General features: G+C 36.8%; 1 protein-coding gene across 4 annotated transcripts in view; it reads right to left on the bottom strand.

The window, feature by feature from the left end:
• Window positions 1–5,471: 5,471 nt before the first annotated feature.
• The window catches only part of SSBP2 (single stranded DNA binding protein 2), a 297,991-nt gene continuing 279,566 nt past the window's right edge, over window positions 5,472–23,896 (bottom strand). For all 4 annotated transcript variants that reach the window (XM_043464737.1, XM_043464734.1, XM_043464738.1 and 1 more), the window contains 4 exons: window positions 23,694–23,772; window positions 21,244–21,272; window positions 15,569–15,667; window positions 5,472–6,072 (listed from right to left, as the gene is read on the bottom strand). In XM_043464737.1, the coding sequence (XP_043320672.1) occupies window positions 6,043–6,072; window positions 15,569–15,667; window positions 21,244–21,272; window positions 23,694–23,772 (237 nt within the window). In that variant the 3' untranslated portion in view covers window positions 5,472–6,042. The remainder of the gene's footprint in view (window positions 6,073–15,568; window positions 15,668–21,243; window positions 21,273–23,693; window positions 23,773–23,896) is intronic.

The raw sequence follows: 23,896 nt of genomic DNA, 5'->3' as shown, positions 1-23,896 counted from the left end.
ATTGTCATTTTAATAAGTTACTTGAGGTAACCTTTAGCTCAGTAAGGTGTCTGACCAGTGGGATTTAGTTTTTTCCTCTCTAAACACCATGTACAAATGTGTGGCATCACTGAACTAGAAGCCCCCATTTGGATCAAAACCATAATGCTAGAAATAATTAACATTTAAATCCTCTTAAATACTACAGAAACAGTATTTAAGAATTTATTGAAAAAATAATTTATATATTTCCACTGATACCTAGGATGAATTATTTTTAACCTCAATTATACACCATCCTCCTTCTATATTCTTATCTATAGAGCTGTGCAGAGAACCTACTTCAGAATTTTTCTGTGGGTAAATAAATGCTCACAGTGAACTGAGGCGACAATCTGTGTAATTCATTAGAAAGATGGATGTACTTGAGAAGAAGCATAATGTTACATGAATTATGTGCATAATAACTTCAGATTTTTGCATTATGTGTAATCCTACTTGGAATAAAATACTGAACTTTTATCCATTAATTTTGCTAATAATATTACTTTTTGGTAGTCAAAGTTTAGTTATCTGACTATATAAAGCTAGCCACTCATCATAACCTATTCAAATGCATATAAATAAATTCTTTGATACAAGACTGCTGGGTTTTACATAAAGCAGAATGTCTAATTCAATTAGAGACACAGATGTCCATATTAGTTACAATTCTTATCATTCAGAAAGCATTTGTGCTAGTTTTATATGAACAATTTCCTTTACTTTTTCAATAATAGTCTAGCAATGAAAAGGTAGAAACTGTAAATGAAATACTGCATTTTTAACATTAAATGTGAAAATGTGTGAAATTAATGGATATTTATGTGCATCCTTACGGCAACCTTTCCCACTACATGAACAGCTCAAATATTTTTACAAAAACAAGGAGAGATAAATCCATTTGAAAATGTACTAATGCACATGTGTGCGTGCATGTGTATGCACACACACACACAGGAAGATGCTACATTTACAAAATGTGTCAGGTAGCTGGTGGCCATGGTAGAATGAAAAATAGTAGATTACGAAGAGTCATCCCAGATTCCAACTATATTTATACATTAATTGTGCATTTATAAAAACCTTACAAATAATTGTTTTTCCAGGAAGACATTATAAGTAACATTTAAATACATGTAGTAAGAAAACATCTTAAAATCGTAAAATCACAGTTAAACAATACAATAAGCTGATGGCTATAAAAGAATCTTCTTTGTAAAGACTTGTCCATTCATGCTTGAAACAACACCATGTTCTTTATTCATTATAACATATAACTTCTGCTAAGTTTAATTGTTTCAATGCATGGAAAGTAATTATTCTGAAAGACAACAGAAAGTCACAAACATATTTGAACCTGTTGTTTATGTTAAAAGCATTTCTAAGGTGTTGCTAAGGTTAAAGTGGATTTACTTTCAAATTATGTAAACCGAAAGGTTATTTGAATTGTTTGCTAATAAGTAGATGATTAATTGCATTTACCTGTCAGGACATGATGGTAATTTAGATAATAACACATTGTCTTGTGTTCTGAGAACACTATGAAGAATCCAAATTTCATTTTCTGGGCAATATACTGAGGTCATGTTGCATACACAAAAGAGAAAGTGGGATAAAGTTTTAACGTTAACTGCAAATAAGTTCTGGGAATAAATACTTTTTTCTAGGAATATTAATACTTGCCTTTGTCATGCTAATTACATCTCACTTAAAAAATGGAAATGCCAAATATTTCCAGGAAAATATTACATTTCAATGACTGAGATAGTCGAAGTGAGTCCAGTCCTGAAGACAGTAAATCCACAAGGGGTGGTGGTGGAGGATAAACTGTAATTCTATACATGAAAAGACTTAATCCCACTTGAAACTTTACAGTATCTATATATTTGTCTACATATTTAAGATTGTAGACAGCAAAAGTATTTACATTAAACTACTTATAGAAATTATTTTTCTTCTATTCAGGAAGACCATTATACTAAGTTAACATGGGGAACTTAGAGGAAATACTCCTTAGGAGACTTCATCAATTCAGAATTTCTCTTTAGCGCAAAGTTCAGAAAAGAAATTAAAGAGGTCTCAGGTGTTTTCATCTGTAGGTCCTTCCTTTCAGTCTGAATTACAGTCCATGGGTAAACTTGACACTTGTGGTGAACTAGATGAATTTCAATTCAATTTTCTTCTAAACAAATGTCTACATTGAAAGACTGTACTTATTGCACAATTCATGGCAGTGAGGTGACCGAGGATTAGGTGGTCCCCATGCTCTTACCTTTAGATGCAGTGCCTCCGTAAGAAAGCCTAAGGTGGACAAGCTAGCACTGGATGTGAAGCGGGCGAGGCCATCCGTTTACATTTTGCATTACTCTGTCCACCCCAAATGACTTAAATCAGCTAATCTTTACCATTGAAATAAAACACAACCAACACAACCAAAGGGAGGAATTGATAGTTACCAGTTGGGCTACAGCACAATCCAAGTCATAGTGCAAGTGTTTTGTGAGCAAACTTCACACTGCTACTCTCAGCACACATGTACACACACACACACACGTTTAATATGCCAAATGGAAGCGTGTTGATAGTGGTTCACCTTTCCAGTATTTCTCAAGGTATGGTTCACTGACACAATTAACAGTGACAATCTAAAAGTGGAAACTGCAATTTTTTTCCCCTGGGAAAACTGTATACTGTATGAAGAAGAAAACTGTAAGGGCTGAGAAGGTAAAAATGTTCACTTTTTATTTCTACTGGAGGATGCGAGATTGGGAGGGAGGCATGAAAAAAAAAGGCCATTCAAGACTTCATGGCATTAAGGACTGTGGAAAACTCTTTGCCAAGGGCTCAGTACTAAATGCTTTGCTATGTATTCTCAGAATGAAATGACAGAGAAAAGGTATGGACAGATGTAGGGCTTCCTCATGTCCCAAACTGAACTCCTTTATTTTCATTTGCTCTTTCAAACCACAGGAAGAATGTGAACTGAATGAGCCTATGAAATGCAATAGAGTTCAGAGAACTTAGAGAATCATAAAAAAAAGAAATGGACATTTTCGCTATTTTATTCCTGGAGAGAAATGATTGTTGTAGGCACTTTCCACGACTCACAGAGCAGATTTATTAATTTTCTGGCCATAGAAAAATCTTAACCTCAGATTTTTAGCTACGTAATTCCTGTTCATCAGAAACTGAGTCCAAACTGGAACACTTGGAAAGAAGCACTAACATCTACCCATCAAAGCTGTGGGTTATTACCAGATCAATGGTACCTCCAGACTCTGTTCCCAAGTGCAATTCTGCTATAACAAAGACAGCTGATTAAAGACATACATACCTTAGAAATAACTTGACATATATTTTCAACTATGGTGAGTTAGGCAGAACGCAAAGCAGAGTGATAAGAATTAATGTTTTCACCTATTTATTTTTATATTACACATGTATTTTATATGTTCAATGTAGACAAGAATTGCTAATGTTACTGTGAGATGAAATGTTAAAAGTAACTCAGGAAAGGGTAGTATACATAAACATCAACACAAATGCATGGAAAACATAGGTGAAAAGAGAAAAGGATAAGGTTTAAATGATTCAACACCTAAACAAAATTAATATACAGATATACTGTTTTCCATTTGGTAGATGAGAAAATTATTTGATGTTAGAATTAAGTATCCTTATTTTCTGGTTTTCTTGAATCCAGTTTCTTCAAATTTTCAACTGTTTCAGGAATTTAAAAAACTAGCTATTTTTAATCTGGGTTCTAAGAGAAAAAGAAATACTTAAGCTGAATTGATTGCTATACCTTGGTTTTTACTTTTTTTTTTTTTTACCAAATAGGCTAGAAATAATGGGACTCATATTGCCATCCACATCCAGTATTACCCCCAAAATGAGAGCAAGTAAAATCATGCTCACGATTCTTTGATAATAAGAAACAATACCTTCTTAGAAGGCAAATAAAAGAAATTCAAGATCAGTAACAATGGAGAAAAGAGTGAACAAAAGTTTTCAAAATTCTAGCATTATAAGGTTAAGCTATCTCAAGACCATCGGTGTTCATACAACTATCACAAAGTGAAAATTAAAATTATCCTTGGAAAATTCACGTATCTGTACAAGGTGTCATCTCCAGGTTACCCGGGCTTGAGTTAAAGACCCTGCGGTCTGAATTTTTCATGAAAGCCTCTCTGCAGCTTGAAAGCTTGACGCTGTTCTCCAGTCTGCAGCCCTAGCCTCTGCACAATGTGTGATTAATGGCAACTAGTTTGATTAGTTTAAATCTGGAACATAAATTTTAATTCAACTTCCTTTTTCCCTTTTAATAGTTCTGCCTAGCACCCCTGTCATGCACAGGCAAAAATCTTTATTTTCAGAAGGAATAAATCCTCGTGGATTTGAGAGAAGTAAGTCATCTAGGATCAATGACTAGTAAATATAATGCCAAAGTGTCACTTTAGAGACCATTTGCCTCCAGAAAGATGGATGCCCCTTACCTGAGATTAAACAATGCTTTTCAAAATCTCTTGAGTTTGGATATATAGTTGTTTACAATTTTAACAGGAAGGATCAGCATCTTAGCTTTCAGAGTCTAAAGTCGGTCTTCACACTTTTCTATTAGGACTTCGGTGTTTATATGTATGATGGAAGACGGGAAGCTCAAAAGATCTGGAAAGGGCCACAGAGCAATGTGTTTTCATAAAGGAAGTGTTTTGTTTAAATTTTCTGATGTTTTCTGAACAGTTATACGAAGTAGATATATATGACTAATGTCAATGACTACAATAATTTCTCTCTAATAAAAGTCCTATATCCTGGGAACACAGCATCTGCTTTGCTGCCAGTGAGCAGGGACACACAGTCAATTCTGCCACTAGTGAGATACTTGGGTAGAGAAGCGGCACTCCAGAACCCCTGGGGTGTGATTAAAATTTTCCTTCTCCCTTGTGCTAAAAGCCTCAATCATTTGAATGTATCTCTTTGCAGTGTCTATGTGAAAATGTTCACAAGAAGTCTGAATAAAAATGAGGCACCATTTCACATTAGTATCTTATTAAAAAACTGAGCTCTAGCATTCCTGGTGACAAGTGACTAATTCAAGCAAATAGTTACTATGTCGGGGCTTTATCATGTTAAAGAGAAAATGTGTTGCTAAAAATATGATGACCCCTGGCACTTTATTGCTATGGTCTAAGCAACTGCGGTTAATTACTGATTTTCTGTATCATCTAAGCCAAATCAAGAATTCCACCTAGAGCAGTTACTGCAGAAATATACTGTGTTAGGCCCCAGCTAAGCTTCTGTTGATTTGAAGTTTTATCCCTACATAAAAAGTACAAAAATACTCACTGAAGGTTACTGAGAAATTGTTTGATTTGACATAAAGATGAAGACACACTTCTTTTCTTAGTACACGTTGTCATTCACAGGATAACTTGCATCACACGCAATTTAATGAAAGCTCTCAAATAAGCGATTTTATTCCTATCCATGATTGCAGACATTTACAAAACCATAACATCTGAGTTCACCTTAAAAAATAACTTATATAAAGCAGTGATATACACAGCACAAAATAGTTCAGGGAGGGGCAGGAGCAACTTTTAATAATTAAAATGTAAACGTGAAAAAAAGGATGGAATAAAAGTCCCTACTCATTTCTACTTAAGATGTCATGTGATAGTATTTTACAATGTCCTGTGGGTCAATGTACGTATGTGCATGTGTCCATATAACATACACACATACGATACATTCTCTTTCCCACACATATACATACACAGATAATCATTTGCAGTTCAGTTGAGGGCAATTCTAATGTGCCGCTCCGTACAGTTGTTCGAATCACGTTTGGACCCGCTTTCTTCACAAAATAGGGGAGAGAGCAGGAAATAAAAAGGTTGGTTTGGTGTGACTGAGATTCCTTTGTTTAACTGTACACTGTGATGAATAATTTTCTTCCGTAGTAGTTCTGTGAAGGGCTGACTCACTGTGGTTTCCATGAGGAGACTTGGTAATGGATCACACACTCATTGTCATGCTAGGGGAGTACTAGGAGAGAAGAATCCATATTTTAACAACAGTTCTACAGGCCACTGACATCCCCCTCGGTAAACAATAGTAACTGCGAATTTTAATGCCTTTTATGAACAAGCTTTTAATACACCATAAAAATTTAGAAAGCAGGAAAAGAGTAAATTATATAGAATTGACCGTCCTGAAGTGTTAACTATTTCCCTTTGGAAAGCAACCAGTCCTGTCCTCTCTCTGAGCGTTGGGGGTTGATAAGCCACCTGGTCCCTTAGCTTTTTTTCTTCTAGCCAGATTCAGGTTTTATGGGCCCTTGTAACAACTAGGGCAAAACTCGAGCCCAAGGTGGAATCATATGAAATGAGTATGAGGGACAGGATAGTCTCTGTCTCCTACACGCTTGGTGAAGATGGGAGGTCACTGGCCTCCTGGTGCCTGTTTCGTCACCTGTTAAATCTGCTTCATGACAGTATTAATCTTAAAGGGGTTTTGGGAGGATTGAATATAAACCCCTTAAAACTATATATTTATTGGAAACACAGAAATGTGCTCAGTAAATGCTGGATTAATCATTGAACTTCTAGCTGGCCATAAGAAATCCTCGCTAGAGCACTGAAAAAATATCAGTACTTAAAGAGTCTGACTCATGCTTCAGCATGTAAACTTCCCAGAAACTCCGGCTCCAATCTCAATCCACAAGCATTTCTGCGTGGACGGAGGGGCATTGCTGTCAAGTGCTACTTGCCGGTTTGAGGCTGACCACTGGTAAAGGTGAGGCTTTTAGAAATTTGGAAACATAGTCTTATAAACGATAAATAGAGCAATTATCCTGATAATGACGTCAATATACCCTCATACTTTTTTAAAGCTTTTTATTTTGTATTGGGGTATAGCTGATTAGAATCCCATGGATGGAGGAGCCTGGTGGGCTACAGTCCACGGGGTCGCAGAGTCAGACACGACTGAGCAACTTCACTCACTCATAGCTGATTCACAGTGTTGTGGTAGTTTCGGGGGGACAGTGTGGGGTTCAGCTGTGCACACACATGTATCCATTCTCCCCCAAACGCCCCTCCTCTCCAGGCTGCCGTGTAACAGTGAGGAGAGTTTTCTGTGTTATAACGTAGGTCCTTGTTGGTTATCTACTTTAAATAAGGCCCAGGTATTATTTTTTCTCCAAAACTCCAGATGTGTTTCTAATGAGCAGCCATGTTTAAAAACACCTGGACTATATGACGATCTTTTACTTTTATTTAGTTTGTTTCACTCTTTCTATTGCATATTCAGTGCTCCCATTTCATTTAGTTTGTTTTCCAATTTCTCCATCTCCTTTTTGTTTGTTGTTCTTTCTCAAGCCTTTATCAAGCACAGTAGAAAAGCTTTTGTACACCTATATGTAAATAGTATGTACAATATATATTTTAGAAAACATGAATTTTTACCTAACTAAAAAATTTGACATTTGGATTCCATTTGTGTGACTTAGTATGAATAGATGCTAGATTCCTAATTAAAAAAAAACAAAAAGATATGCAACAAGCAACAAAGGTTTACTGTATAGCACAGGGAACTGTAGATGATATTTTGTAATAACTTATAAGGCAAAGTAATCTGAGAAACAATATGTGTATATGTATACCTGAATCGCCTGCTGTGCGCCTGAAAGTCAACTATACTTCAATAAAACACACAGATTAAGAAAAAAATTAAATACAGCAGTGTGTACATGTCCATCCTAAACTCCCCAACTATCCCTTCCTCCATTCTTCAGCCTTGGCAACCGTAAGTTTGTTCTCTAAGTCTGTGAGTCTCTTTCTGTTTTATAAGTAAGTTCATTTGTATCATTTCTTTTTAGATTCCACATATAAGGAATGTCATATGATATTTCTCCTTCTCTGCCTGATTTCATTCAGCATGAAAGTCTCTAGGTCCATCCATGTTGCTGCAAATGGCATGATTTCATTCTTTTTGATGGCTGAGTGATATTCCATTGTATATACGCACCACATCTTCTGTCCATTCCTCTGTCGATGAACATTTAGGTTGCTAAATGTCTGGGCTACTGTAAACAGTGCTTCAATGTGCCCTCACACTCCTGAGGAACAGACTGTGATGGAAGAGTTCTACAGTGGCACCGCCCAACACAACTTACCTCAGTGGCGGCCACGTTCCACAATCTGTGGTTCCAGCATGAAAGCCACTAGCCACATGGGGCAACCTGAGCCCATGAAACGTGGCTAGGAACTGAAATTTTAACATGACTCAACTTGAACTTATTTAAAGCCGCTGGTGGCCACTGTCTTAGACAACACATTCTAGATCATCTGCCATGGGAGAAGCATCTGCTACAAATGGAATGGTCTCTGGATGAAGGGGGTTTCCAGATTAGATGTAAGTATGAGCTCTTAAGTACTTTATAAGTTTTATAAAAAACTGAGGACCAGGGCCTTTTCAGACTGTTCGTGGGGTTCTTTTTTTTTTTTTTATTGTGGGGTTCTCAAGGCAAAAATACTGAATCGGTTTGCCATTCCCTTCTCCAGTACGTCAAGGAGTACATCAAGGCTGTATATTGTCACCCTGCTTATTTAACTTATATGCAGAATACATCGTGAGAAATGCTGGGCTGGATGAAGCACAAGCTGGAATCAAGATTGCTGGGAGAAATATCAATATCCTCAGATATGCAGATGACACCACCCTTATGGCAGAAAGTGAAGAAGAACTAAAGAGCCTCTTGATGAAAGTGAAAGAGGAGAGTGAAAAAGTTGGCTTAAAACTCAACATTCAGAAAACTAAGATCATAGCATCCTGTCCCATCACTTCATGGCAAGAAGATGGGGAAACAATGCGAACAGTGATAGATTGACTTTATTGTTTTGGGCTCCAAAATCACTGCAGATGGTGACTGCAGCCATGATATTAAAAGACGCTTACTCCTTGGAAGAAGCTTTTCATTTTATCTGCCTCTTTCCATGGGCACAATCATTAGTACCACATTAAAAGGAATTCCCTTTTGCCCTGGTCCTCAGTTCAGTTCAGTCGCTCAGTCGTGTCCAACTTTTTGCAACCCGTGAACTGCAGCACGCCAGGCTTCTTTGTCCATCACCAACTCCTGGAGCTTAAACTGAACAAACCTAGACAGCATATTAAAAAGCAGAGACATTACTTTGCCAACAAAGGTCCATCTAGTCAAAGCTATGGTTTTCCCAGTAGTCATGTATGGATGTGAGAGTTGGACTATAAAAGCTGAGTGCCTATAAAAGAATTGGACTATAAAAGAATTGATGCTTTTGAACTGTGGTGTTGGAGAAGACTCTTGAGAGTCCCTTGGGCTGCAAGGAGATCCAACCAGTCCATCCTAAAGGAAATCAGTCCTGACTATTCATTGGAAGGACTGATGCTGAAGCTGAAGCTCCAATACTTTGGCTACCTGATGTGAAGAACTGACTCATTTGAAAAGACCCTGATGCTGGGCAAGATTGAAGGCAGGAGGAGAAGGGGATGATGTAAGATGGTTGGATGGCATCACCAACTTGATGGACATGAGTTTGGGTAAACTCCAGGAGTTGGTGATAGACAGGGAGGCCTGGCGTGCTGCACTTCACAGGTCACAAAGAGTCAGACACGACTGAGCTACTGAACTGAACTGAGGACCAAGGCAATAAGGGAATTCCTTTTAATGTGGTACTAATGATTGTGCCTCATGGAAAGAGGCAGATAAAGTGAGAGGGTTTGGTCCATTCTGCAAGGGCTTAAGCAGGAACAATGATGATCCTCAGAAGGAGGGCATGAACCTTCTGAAAAGGGAGCAGAGAGACTAGATCATGTGAACTCCAGATGACCTAAGGCAGTGTAGGAATCAGAAATGAGGTATAAGGTGTGGACTAGATATGGATGGATTTGTTAATATGGAGAAAGCAGGATTTCCCAGGGAAGAGTGCAGGGTGACAGTGGTTCAGCTGGCAGAAGTCTGGACTGGAAGTCATCAGAGTTTGATCTATGGCTTAAACCCAAAACCCCATGTTGATCTTGAGTTAAAGTAGATGACTAGGCCTGAAAATGGGTCACCAGAGCCTAAGAGGAGGATTGTTAATCTTTTAAACACAGGTCCAATCAAGAAAAAATCTACTTGTTAATCATTTAATAGCCTCAAATTTCCATTCAGTCTGCAAAAGCTAAATTAGACATGTTACTCACTTTCCATGTTGGAGTACAGTGAGTAGGTTGATGAAAGCAGAGACTGCCAGAAAAGACAAAGGGGATTCAATTTGATAGAAAATGTCTTCCCTTTTAAGCTTGACAGTGGCAGCAAAAAGCAAAGCTAAATAAAACCCCAAACCCCAAACAGTCATAGACAAGGATCTGTGAAGTGGAGCCCACCCTGACCCTGTGCTGGGAGGGGATCTACCCCCAACTCATCAGGAGAAACCGTGCACATCTCCACGACAAGGCATGACAGCATGCTGCCACAAACTATGCACAGGCTTTGACAATTAGACTTTGGTATTTGACATTTAGGAGCAAGACTAAACAAGAAGATAAATGGATACCAATGTTTTACTAAAAGTAGAAAACACTAGAATATGGCAAAATGGGCATAGGAAATCTGTTGTTGTTCAGTCACTAAATTGTGTCCGACTCTTCATGACCCCCATGGACTGTAGCCCGCCAGGGTCCTCTGTCCATGGATTTCCCAGGCAGGAATATTGGAGTGGGTTGCCATTTCCTTTTCCAGGGATCTTCCCAGATCAGGGATGCTTTCTATGGCTACTGTTATTTATAGTAAGAATCGGTGAGTCGATCATACTGCACACAGAACCGTCTGTGATGATGGATATGTTCTATTCTGTGCTGTCCGGCATAGCAGCCATTAGCCACACATGGCCACTAAGCCCTTAAGATGCAGCTAGTCTAATTTAGGACCTGAAAATTTAACTGGATTTAATTTTAAACAACACAGCGAGATCATCAATCATTATTTTAAAGACAAAGACTTTAATGGGTATATTGTGCCAATCTAAAAACAGTAAAAGCCTTTAAAGCTTTTCTGAAAGGACTTCAAAGGGTATGTTGGAAAAATTTTCTGGGTAAGTCATAATTAATTCTAGAGACCATCTCATTTAATGCACATCCTGAATAATCGGATTTTAAAAATCCCTGAATCCTTTTTTCCTAAGGATTATTCCAGTTCATTCATATGTCAAGTAACATTAGGTAATATTGTGAAGAATACATTACAGTATTCATTCTAATTATACACTGTTAAAAGTATGCAGATATGCAAACAAATATATGTGCACATTCCCTGCTACCAAGCATGCTTATTGGTTGTTCCTATTTCTTAACACTGGCAATTGTTAAGGTTTTAAACCTGTAGTATTTCAAATGTCTTAAGCAAATCTTACAGTAAAATGAGAATCTGTTACAGATTCATTGGGAAGTTAGAGAGTTAGGTTTATTCAGGGAGGAAACTGAGTGGAAAAATAGGGTACACCAAGAAAGTCAGGGCCAGATTTAGTCAGAAAGGATGGAAGCAGCATCTCTAGGCAACCAAACTCAGAAAAATTAGCAAGCATCTAATAAAATTTAAAATTTGAAAGTACAAGTAACTGTAAGATGAAGCTCTGAGTATATTTGGAATAGTAAAATAGACTGTGTGTAACTGTCTATATAAATGATGGGCTATTTGCACTGCTAAGGCTATAAACCACTTATCTGTTGTTGCTTTTATTGAAACTGCTTCAACTAAGTGAGATTGAGGGAAATCACAAAATTTCTAGGAAAACTCACAGAATGTGCAAGCAAAAAGGAATTTTGCTACTGATTGCTATTCAAGCAGATGAGAAATAGCTTGCATTTTTTTTTCCAGAAGTAAAGAAAGAGTAGGTGTTAAATGGGATGTCGTACTTAGAGACATGAAATATTCACGGTGTACTGTCCCGAGACCACACGGCAACGTTTCTGTCGTACCACTGCATCAATATGCCATGACATATTCTAGTGTTTATGCGGGAGGCTGTGATATCAGGTTCTCCTTCGTCAGGTGAGAACAGTTCTGGCCTTACAAAACTATTGATGGCATCAGTGTTTGGTTTAGCATGTAAAGCATGAACTAGAGAATTTATTATACCCACTTCATGTACCATGGACTTCATCAGAAATATCCATTAAATTTACAACCAATGTGTGGGCATTTCTGTTCATACACTTTAAGAACACTTCAGATCTTATGTTTATTTCTAAGCATCTAGATATTTTCTTTTCTAAATAAGAGATAATATTACAGGTACCTGAGCTGAACTAAAATGAAATAAATCTAGTGTGTATGTGGCTATGTAAAAAAAAAATACATGGGGGCATATGTGATTTCTTTGCAATAGCAGAAAATGACAAAAGGCAGTAAAGGTAATAAGAAATTATCTACTGCCTTGTTGATAATTCCTATTTGGCAACATGATTTTAACAGCATGTTTGCTCAGCTGATTATAGTTCAATGCTATGGCAAAGTATGATGCCAAATTAATTCAAGAAATAAGACTGCTTTCTCCTGAGAGGCATGAAGCACTATTTTGAACTAAACCTTTTTGTATTGTTTTCAAAACCAAACATTTTCTAGAGTTTGAACACTAGGGGGCATCTTTGTTTTTTGAAATAAAGGCTTGTTTATGATTTCCCCCGCCCCAAACAGTCTGAATAGTGGCTCTATTTTTTTGGTTCACATTTTTCTACATAAAGTGTGTTGGCACTGCAAGCTTTCTGCCTTTGGGTGGACATTTCCGTCTGTATATGGATTACATTAAGCAGCATGTGTGAAATAACTGGGACAGTGTCTATAACAATCAGTTAATAGATGTTTGCTTCCTTCCCAGGCTGCTTCTGTGGTTAAACTTCAAAATAAAGACTGACAAACCCTCAAAAGGCATACTGCTCAAAAATTTTGGCTTTACAGACTTTATGTGCATTAAACACTAGAGTCTGATTTGCATGTTTAGTCATGGGAAATGTTTTCTTCTTGAATTCATTAAGTAGTTCTGCTTTTCCTTGATGATATACTTAGCAGAGATACCTAGCCTATTTACGGCTTAAGGCCTTACTATATGTCAGCAACGAATTTCTTTTGTCTTCCTCCTCTCTGCTCTATTTCTTGATCTTTTAAAGTGCAAACAAAAATGTAACAGAGGAATCCATAACACGGGCATCATTCATAGTGGAGACCCCTCGGGGTGGGGACGGGGGACAGCTGGTGGCCAGCGTGGACCTGCTTCCAGGGCCGCGCTACACTCGAGGCAGCGGCCAGGTTCTCCACCCCCATCCGAGTGTTTCTCTTTGGGGGACTTTTCCAGTGGGGACAGGAGAGAGGGGAGGGGAGACAGGCTGGAACTTTTTTTTTGGTAACTGCACAGCAGCCTGGCATTTTACCTGCTTCCTGGCTTCAAGGGTAGAGAGACCGGGCCAGGGGCCAGGGAGGGGGCAGCCCCGCGCCAGCAGCTGTCCGCGCTGGGCACACAGTCCCAAGGGGCGCTGCTGCCTGCTGGGGGCCTGGTCCACTTGGGGCCGGAGGGCGAGGCTGGTGTTGACACAAAGTAGTTTTTCAACTCCCCTTCTATCTGGTTTTCTGATCATCACAAAAAGCTCTCTGATGCCCACTATGAAGCTGGCCCCTCCCCAACGAACAAGCAGTCACCAACAAGGCATCTGGGAAGGAAGAGTGGGTTGAGTTCCTCTCGTCCTTGCCCCTGAAGTCAAAGTCACATGGGATCTCTTTAAAGAAGTTTTCTTGTCCAATACAAAGCTAATAAATTTCCTCAGTGCTCTTTAAACACATGGTTTCTACTACAGTACTTATTAATCTGACACGTGGTTTAATTAGTGTGTAAACACATTTTCCCCGTCAGATTGCATTCTTTGAGGTTAGGGATGTGTTATGTTTATTTCAGAATACTTTGTCCTTAACCTAGTGCTCTGCATACTGCAGGCTCAACACGTCTAATTGAACTGAATTAATTATCATATACCTCACTGAATTATAAAATTTTGTTACTGGAAGAATTAACATAAAATGAAATTAATGTCTCTAATTAGATAAAGAGAACAGTAAGTAATTAATTTGTCAATAGTCTTCAAGCAAACTAGTGAAAGAACCAGGACCTAAAAAAACAAAATCCTGTAACCCTAAGCATTATGATAAACTATATAGTTTCTCACAATTTTCTGTTTCCTCATCACTGATGGGCTAATTTTTTGATTTTTTAAAATATAAATTTTTATGTATAACTTTCTTGTCCCCACTCATCATATATAGCATGTAAATAAAAGTCAAACTAAAAATCAGTGTAATTTTATGTCTAGTTTTAACAGAAGTCAAGTCTAAAAGTACAGGAAATCCTGTCACAGGTAGAGGTGCTAGAGCAATACCAAGAAGTAAAGGAATCCAGGGAACACTCAATCTTGGGTTCCATTCCGGGTAAAATTTAGGCATGCTACCAGCTATTGCTTCCAATTCTGATCTCTGGTAAAGATTGAATTAGGGCAAAATGAAGGTAAAATCAGAAGGGTTTCTTTTCTGATTCTGCTTATAGTTTGGTAGACCCTCCATAACTTTACTAATGGCAGCACATGTATTGGAGGCACTGCTTCTGAGAACATGAGACGAGCCTGGGTTCTGAAGTTCTTCACTCCAGTTCAGGCATTCCTAGCAGACAACGTGGGTCAGCATCACTGCTGAAGCTTTCTCACCTGAAAGTATGCTGGGCCCCACTCCTGGAAATCCTGAGTCACTGGGTCTAGGGAGGGTTCTGGGAAATTGTATTTTTAACAATTCTATAGGCATTTCTAGTGTGAAAAAACAGTTAATTAACTATTATATAGTGTAATCATTCCTTGAGAAAGATACCATGTCCTTTGGTTTCTTCAGGGTCTAGCTATTGCTTGGGCGAGTGCTCAGTAACTGTTAAATGGAGAAATGAATTTTATTGCTTCTCTGCTACTGTCTACTTTTATGTAGACACGAAATGCTGCCTTTGTTTAAAACTATAGTCACACAAAAAATGATGTGAGCATCTAGTTCAGGTTAAATGTAAACAACACGTTAACATACCAGGCAGGAAAGTCTAGAGTATGAAGTAAAGGCAGCATCTTAAGAGACAAGTTTCAGAGCCTCAAAGGACAGCACTGAGAACAGACTTGGTTTTGCAGTGATCCAAGACATTTCAGTAATGTGAAGACTCATGAAAATGATCAAATATGCAACCTGTTTCTAGTACATTCCTTTATAATGTATGTTTTCTGTAGAAAAATTGTTATTAAAATTTTCATTTTTGTAGCTATGTACAAAGAATCAGAGTTGAAAGTGCATTTTTTAAAATGTTTACAAAGAAATTCCATATAATTTTCTAACTCTTAAAAGATCAACCTATTGAACTCTAAATAGTCATAATAATGGCTTTATGCACTTATTCTAAGGAAGAGCTTCAGAAATAAAATCTGGATATAATAATGTAGTCAAGGGAATACTTACACTCTCACTCTGAAAAGGATTTAAGAAATTTCCCCCCATTTCGCCATCATCTCTTGGAGTGCCCGGTTGATTACTCAGGCTCATATTATTGGGAGAATTCTGTTAAAAAAATTTAGAAAACAAAGCATTTTTAAGATTTTAATTTCCCTTTTACACTGTACTGTTTCAAACATGGAATCTATAGCATCATCTCTAAGGGCAAAGTAGATATAATTCCTACGTCGGACTTCTACCAGGTATTCCAGTTCATTCTTAGTACCTTGACAAGTACTATATATTTTCCCAAATGAAAATTAAAAAACAAACTCCAAATAACTCACCATAACTCTTCATCTTAATCTCAGAATCAATATTTATTCAAAATCTCACCTTCAGTTTACGGAGTTCCTAGGACTCTGGAGAGTTTAAGAAACATTCCCAGGAGGACCATGATGAACAGAGTGGGCTACCCACTGATTGGACAGGATGGAACAATGCCTTCCCTGGGTGATTTTACTAACCAGACTCGAAAGGTCACTATTTTCATAAACAATTTCCCTTTAATTCTACATGCATTTTACATAAGTAACACGATTTTAGCTATTATTTTTATATGAACCATAAGGGAAAAAGGAAAATAGTTAACGATAGTTAAGAACAAGAGGAATAAATACCCTAGAACTTGAGAATTCAGTATGTATTTGCAGAGAGAAGGGAGGCTCCTGTGTGGAGGGATCTAGAATCCTTTCCAACCATTTGTTTGAGGAGACGTATTCAAAACTCTTAAGGTAAAATGGTTGATAGGCGCTATCTAGTCAAATACTAAGTTAGCAGTATATTGCTTTATGCTCCATTTACATCTTCTAGTCCAATCATTACTGTGTGATTTTAGCCACGTGAGGTCATCTGACACGCCCTCTCGGTGGGGAATGCAGAGCGGCAGCGGCACACAGCGCATGCGCACACCGGGCTGCGCGTGTCACTGAGGCACTCTTGGAAAAATAGGCCGCAAGGGTGAAAACTCGTTATTTCAAACGGAAGCCAGGTTTTGGAGTCTTTTCCTGAGTCACTGCCATTTATATTCTGTTTCTGAATACGTTTTTAGATTTTTTTTTTTAAGAAAATTTCTGAGGATTCTGACTTAAGTTATGTCATAAAGATGAGACTTTCATGAATGAGTTATTCCCAGAAGAATATATGCTTTTAAAAAATACAGTTAAAGTGTAAAGCAGAAACAGGTAGACGAGCTGGTGGAAATACAGCTCGTGTCTTGGCATGCTCTGCACCTCAGAGGGAGGATCTGGGCACACGGATTCTCTGAAGTCCATAGGCGCACCGTTTGCTAGTGAACCCCACGGGCCCAGGAACCACTGCCTAATGGCATAAAGAGGGTTTTGTTTTTTTTTTTTGACAACTGTTTTTCCTATGAAAATGTTAGTTTCCTAAGTATAAAATAACTGGACTTTGAAATGTACAGGGATAACTTGATTTCCTGGAAAAAAAAATAAGTAAAATTGCAGTGCAACTACTTAAGCTATAACTCACTAAAATAAATTATTAATCAACTGTTTTAAAATAAGGAGTAATAATATTGACTTAGTTCAAAATAGGGCAAATTTATTTTAAAAAATATTTTAAGATTTACACCAAGTCTAGCAGTCTTTTTGGTCCAGACAGATTTGTCATTTCATGGACAAACTGTAATTGTGGAGTAAAAAATAATCTGCCGCACCTCTATAGGGGTATTTGAGGATGTATTTGGAAGCTGTACACTTGGACATATTCAAAAAAACAGATGAAACAAGCCCTCTCCATCTTAGTGTGATATTCGGACCCCTGGCCAGAAGCATGCAAGATACCCTGAGAGGGGCAGCACATCTCAGACTAAGCTGGGTGCTCCCAGACTCTGCTGCACTTCTGCCATGTATCACTCCTTCAAAAAAGTTTTCATGTTATATTTAAACATTTTTAAAAATTGGAAAAAAAAAAAAAAATTGGAGTATAGTTGATTTATAATGTTGTGTTTCAGGTGTATAGCCAGGTGAGTAAGTTATACAAATACATACACCCATCCTTTTTTTTTTTTTTTTTTTTAAGATTCTCTTCTCATAAGGGCATTACACTGTGCTGAGCATAGTAGGTCCATATTTGTTTTATATAAAGTACTGTGTATACGTCAATCCCAATCTCTCAATTTATCCCTCCCCCCCTTACCCCCTGGGGAACCATAAGCTTCTTCTCTACATCTGTAACTCTATTTCTGTTTTGTAGACAAGTTCATTTGTACCTATTTTTAGATTCTACATATAAGTGATAACATTTCTTGATTTATAACTCTGAAAGTTTGGCTACATTCATATTGATTCCTGATTCAAAGTGTCAGTTTAAAAAAAAATATTTAAAGTTTAAAAGTAACAGTACATTAATATTTAAATACTTTTTAAAACACTTCATGGTGTAGTTTTCCATGCAGTCTTTTCATAGCATGGTGACTCAGTGTTAAGCTGTTTTATGAGGCAGTGGTGTATGTAAGAACATTGAGAGGAAAGTTAAAAGGACACATCCTTATACATAACTGAACTACATATCAGGTCTCTGAAACTTGTTCCTATCTAGGTCACTGGGTACATTTGAAAACTGTAAAATGATATAGGGCATTAAAAAAAAAATCTGAGGTAATTTCTGTAAAATGTTGTGAAAACAACAGAAGTTGCTGAATGGGGAGTCTTAAGGAAACCATCAACAGTGCTTTTGATGGTCCCTGGATGACATGATGAGGATATAGGGAAAGACACACTCAGGACTGGCATTGTAGGTTAGGGTGAGGGAGCAGGTTACGGCGGTGGGTGCCAATGAACGGTGTACACGTTGCATGTAACTGCAGCTCTGGTTTTGTGTAGTATCTCCAGTAGATTTCATCCACAAGACAAGACTATAGTGCGCAAAAGTGGTTATGTTGGCCAAACAACTTCTTAAAATAGGAAATTTTAAAAATGTAACACTGATGCTTGACAACCTAGAGGGATCCAATAGGGAGGAAAGTAGGAGGGAGGTTTAAGAGGGAGGGGACATGTGTATGCCTGTGGCTGACTCAAGTTGATGTATGGCAGAAATCATCACTGTATTGTAAAGTAATTGTCCTCTAGTTAAAAATAAAAATAATAAAATAAAAAAATACAGGTTTAATTGGAGAGTTAGGAAGAGGTAACTGGAGGCTCAAGAAGGATTGTGAACAAAAATAAGCAGTAGTGTTTATTAAAAAATAAGATCATCTTCCGATTCACAAAGAATGACTAGAAAAAGAATAGGAGGAAAAGGAAAGAGTCCAGGAAATAAGAGAAAAGAGAGGAGAGTTTCTTGAGATAGCTGGACATGCGTTGGAAAGGAGGAAGATAGGGAAAATGAAGTTAGTGACGCCTTGTGTGAAAGGTGTGAAAGACTGAAAAAGTAAGCAGTGAGTGGAAGGAAGTAGGGAAGAAAAAATTGGGAGGGGAGTCTACGGTACGTTTGATGCTGCTGATTAGAGATAAAGTGACCATGAGTGTAGTGGAGATGGGACAGACAATCGTGGTGTCATCACCCAGACAGCCTGGTTAGAGCCCGCAACCTGGGATGAGCAGTGGGGCAGGGCAGAAATGCGAGGCTGAGGAGTCCATCTGAAGATGGATGCAACTAGTCATTTCTAGTACATTGTTGAGTAGCAAGTTTATTACTTGGGCATAGTTCTCAGGTCAACTGAAATGTATTTGAACTTCCCTTTGTAGAAGTTTTTCCTTATTGTATTTGTTTGGTCTCCTTAGTTATACTAAGCTTTTGGGGGGCAGAGATTATATCTTGTTTAACTTTGGATTTTTATAGTCCAGATTAATGCCTTGGCACATTCATGTTTACTGAATGAAGGAATTCCTGCCTAAGTATATAAACCATTGAGGGTGAAGATTATGTTTGTATTTAAAGAAGTCTTTTTTATTTTCCCACAGTGCACAAGGCAGTACTCAGTACACAAAAGTACACAATGGGTGGCCAATTAATGCTTCAAGAATAAACAGTACCTCATTAGGCAAGACAATGTTACTAGCAGTGGACACAGTGTGATGGAAAAACTTGTTTCTGGGAATAGGAATGGAAAAATAAGCATAGATGGCATAGCAACAGATCTTATGTGAAGGTCTTATGTGAAGGTATATTAGAAGATGGGATTTCATTTGTCACTATGGCCCTTAACATTTTTTTAAAGTGCTTTATAATTACAAAGTACTTCCCCATGCAAAATTTTGTTTACATCTATGTAGTGTACAAGGTTATGTTAGTGGAAACTTTAGGAAGATGGCCTTAAGCAAACTGGATGTTCCCGGCTTTGTGTAAAATAAATTATCTTTGGATATCAGAATATGCTTCTCAAATTTAACTTCAGACATTTTACTGTGACCACAGAGCACAATTCAGCCAACATCAATTGTCAGATACCTAAGATAGCCAATATAATCATGGTCATCTGGTTTGTAAACGTGCTTCCGAGAAAGAAGTCTCTAACGGAATTATACAATGAATCTTATTTTGAAAACAAGATTTTTGAAGGCTTACCTAATATAATTTCTCACAGAGGTAAGATAGTGCCCACTGTATATATTTATCTATTTTTAGAAAAGAAAAAGAGCTTCCCAGTGGTTCCTAAACACAGACATCCAAACTGCATGTCAAACTTCTCCGGCCAAGCACCCAAGCGATGCAGATAGAATGTCAGGATGCCAATTAAACTTTCTCTCTCTCTCTTTCAGTTTGAAGTCTTAATTTGGAAATATCCATAGCTCAACTTCATTTTACTTTTCTTGGCATCAGGAATTTTACTTTATTATGCATGAATATAAATTCAAAGTGGAGTTAAAAATGAAGGCATCCTTTAATGAATTTCTGTATTTATTGGTATAAAGCAGACTTCTGAGAGAGTAACTCTAGTGGTAGTTAATAATTAGTTCTTATCAGCCATTCTAAATATATATTTGACCCACAGAGAACTATTTTAAAATTCACCATGACCTAAAAACTATTTAGGTATTCTTCTTCAAAAAATATAAGGCATCTTAGCAAAGGATTAATTTTAGATCCCCAGATGATTGACAGAGGAAAAACATGGACATGTGCTATTAGAAGGGTAACTTTCCTACTTCTGTTAAGATAACTTCCCTCTAATTACTTTCTTACCCTATTTTATGGAACTATAATAATGATTAAGGACATCAGCATTGCCTGATAAGGGTCTGAATGACAAATGAGATGTATAAATGTAATACTCAATGCATATAATAATCACTTTTTCAAATTTACCTCTTTTCATATTGCTCTAGACTCCTTTACATGTTCAAGATTATCCAAACGATGTCAGTTTGCTTTACAAATGTGCAACATCATAATGTGATTAAACTGATTGTTATTTACTGGGTATCATTTAATCATGTATATCACATCCTGTAAATGAATCTTAGCATGTTTTGAAGGCTTCTTAAAAGACTCATTTTACCCTTTCCCACAGATTATGCGCGTTAATATTTTAAACTTCTACTTAATTGTATCTCACCTTCTACTTTCAAGCTCTTGTTCAAGAACAAAATTCATAATGTTACTCTCATAATCTTAATAAGAGTTCCATGTGGATATAAAATACATATTAAAAAAAAATCAGAATATATAATACTCACCTTGGAAATACTGTCCATATCTCCTGAGCCTAAAACAAAATATGGAAAAGCCTTTATTAGGTAAATATTCTATTTATAAATTAAATATCCCTTTAATATAAACAAATGCAATAATAAACTACACTGTATGTATTTTCCAATGCATGTCTCCTGGATTTTTGAATCTCAAAGAATTACTTTTCTCTTATACTATGTGGTGAATAAGTATCACCTGATGGCAAATTCAAAGAAAAATTGTACCTCTACTTCCCAATTATCTACTTTTTTTGTTAATGGTAGAGTAAAAATAACTATTGCGACCATAAATCCCTGAAAGCGAAATATCAGATGTACATATCCTACTCAACTCAAAATTTTAACATGTGTATACTAATAAACATATGTGTATATATGTTTATAGATATGTAACTAGATAGCAAGAGAGAGATCTCTTTTCTGAAATGATGCTTCTATAAATCTGATAAAATGTAGAATGGGCACTTGCAACATGACCTGACAATATTCTGAACCACATTTCACTATAATAACCCAAATTGAAGTATTTTTACTATTAAAATTTTGGCAGCAATCAATATGCACAGCAATCTATCAAAAGTTAAAATGTCTTCAAAATATAATGCTGTAGTTTTAATTCTTACAAATGGACCATCAATACTAATTTATTTTCTTACCTAAGAAATGGAATCACAACTTAGGTAACAAAAATAATCAAATCCTTGCCACAATTTTAGCTTTATTTTCAACTATTTACATAATTATCCTGGCATAAAAATAATATATTTTAATAGCACAGCATTCAATAGACAGTCATAAACTAAGAGCTTATTAACATGATTAAGTTATAAACAAGCATAATAAGCTGTTAAATACTAAATGTATATATAATTATGTAAAATATATAGTAATATTCACGATAGATAACAAGTAAATGTGAAACTATTCTGAAAATTCTATTTCACTGAGTAACATAACTGAGAATCTTCTATGACCAAATGCTATCTTTTTATGAATGATATTACAATTGAAAGACTGGAAAGTAAATTATTTTGCAATAAATTAGAAGGTAAAATTCTAGAATGGTGTTGTCTAGTAGAATTTTGTGTGATGCTGAAAATGTTTCTTTGCACTGTCTGTTATGATAGCCATCACCAAATGTGACTATATGCACTTGATATGTAGCAGTGCAACGGAGGAACTGAATTTTATATTTAATTTAAAATCAGTCACACATGACTAGTAAATACCATAATGGGACTGTACAAATTAATATTTTGAAATCTAGAAAAATAAGCATATATCCTTAAAAGTAAAAAAGTATATCAAAGTGTAATTTCTTGATTACTGAAGTTACATAGCTTTTCAGAATACAAGAGGATGGTATTTCCTGACCTAGGGTGAAAGTGAAAGTTGCTCAGTCATGTCTGACTCTTTGCAACCCCATGGACTGTATGTGATTCTCCAGGGCAGAATACTGGAGTAGGTAGCCTTTCCCTTCTCCAGGGGATCTTCCCAACGCAGGGATCAAACCCAGGTCTCCCACATTGCAGGCGGATTCTTTACCAGCTGAGCCTCAAGGGGACCTAGGATGGGGTTGTGAAATCTGTGCATAACCTGAGTTTACTCATGGGCAGTAACTCCAACTTAAGTAAAAGATGGTTCATAAAGGAAAAAAAATTAGGACAAACCTCTAATCCCACTGTCAACTTTTAAAATAGTTTATGATATATGATGATGATAAACATACAGATATAAAATAAACACTTTTTCTTTATTTTATTTTTGCATTTGGCCTACCTACATATACTGTGTGCTGTGTGACCACATCAATATTTTACCACTTGTTTCTGTTTCTAACTGGTGTGAACTTTTTGTTCACCTTGCAGGTAGCTCACTTCATTTGCTAAGAAAACATCATTTATGAAGCATGTTTTCAACCATTATTTGCACTACTTGAAATCAGCTTTATTATGAACACAGACAGTATGGGCAGTGTTTTTTCTTAAGAGAATCAGTTTATCCACAATATGATAACCAGTTTTACTTTTTTAAAAAAGACAAACATTAAAAAGGAGAAACAAAATCAAGAAATTCTTGCAGAGAACCGAAGTTCCTCTGAGACTATTTCTATAGACCTTGGGAGATACCAAAGGCCCATTGGGGGGATTTCACAGTCCTCCAGATGCCCAAAGCTGCAGCGTCTCTTTTTTTCAGATTTTGATAGGTTAAAGGAATATGAGCTCGGATAGAACAATTCTCACACATCTGAGTTTTCAAATGTTCTCCAGCTATCATAGCAAATATCCTATGGATTAAACTATCAGTTGTAGGTAAAAGCTGAAGCATTTCAAAATGAGCTCCTATACACAGAAGAACTTTGTAAATCATGATATTATGTCGAATTAAGGTTTTGTTTTGAATTCATTTCTGAACATCAAATTTAATATCCTTACCTAAAGAGCCATTCATGTGATGTGACTCCATTCCTCCTAATCCACCCATAGGACCATCTGACCCAGGGCCCATTGGAAACTATTTAAAAAAAGGAAAAAATGACTGTGATCATATTGAAAACAGGTGTTTATCTCAATGTCACAATATTTATCTTCAACACTGTAAGATACTCCTACAACTTATTTTCATTTACAAGTTATAG

This window comes from Cervus canadensis, chromosome 4, assembly GCF_019320065.1.
Source record: "Cervus canadensis isolate Bull #8, Minnesota chromosome 4, ASM1932006v1, whole genome shotgun sequence".
NCBI lineage: Eukaryota > Metazoa > Chordata > Mammalia > Artiodactyla > Cervidae > Cervus > Cervus canadensis.
Note: the sequence above shows the minus strand (reverse complement) of the source record. Positions and strands in the feature narration are given on the sequence as shown.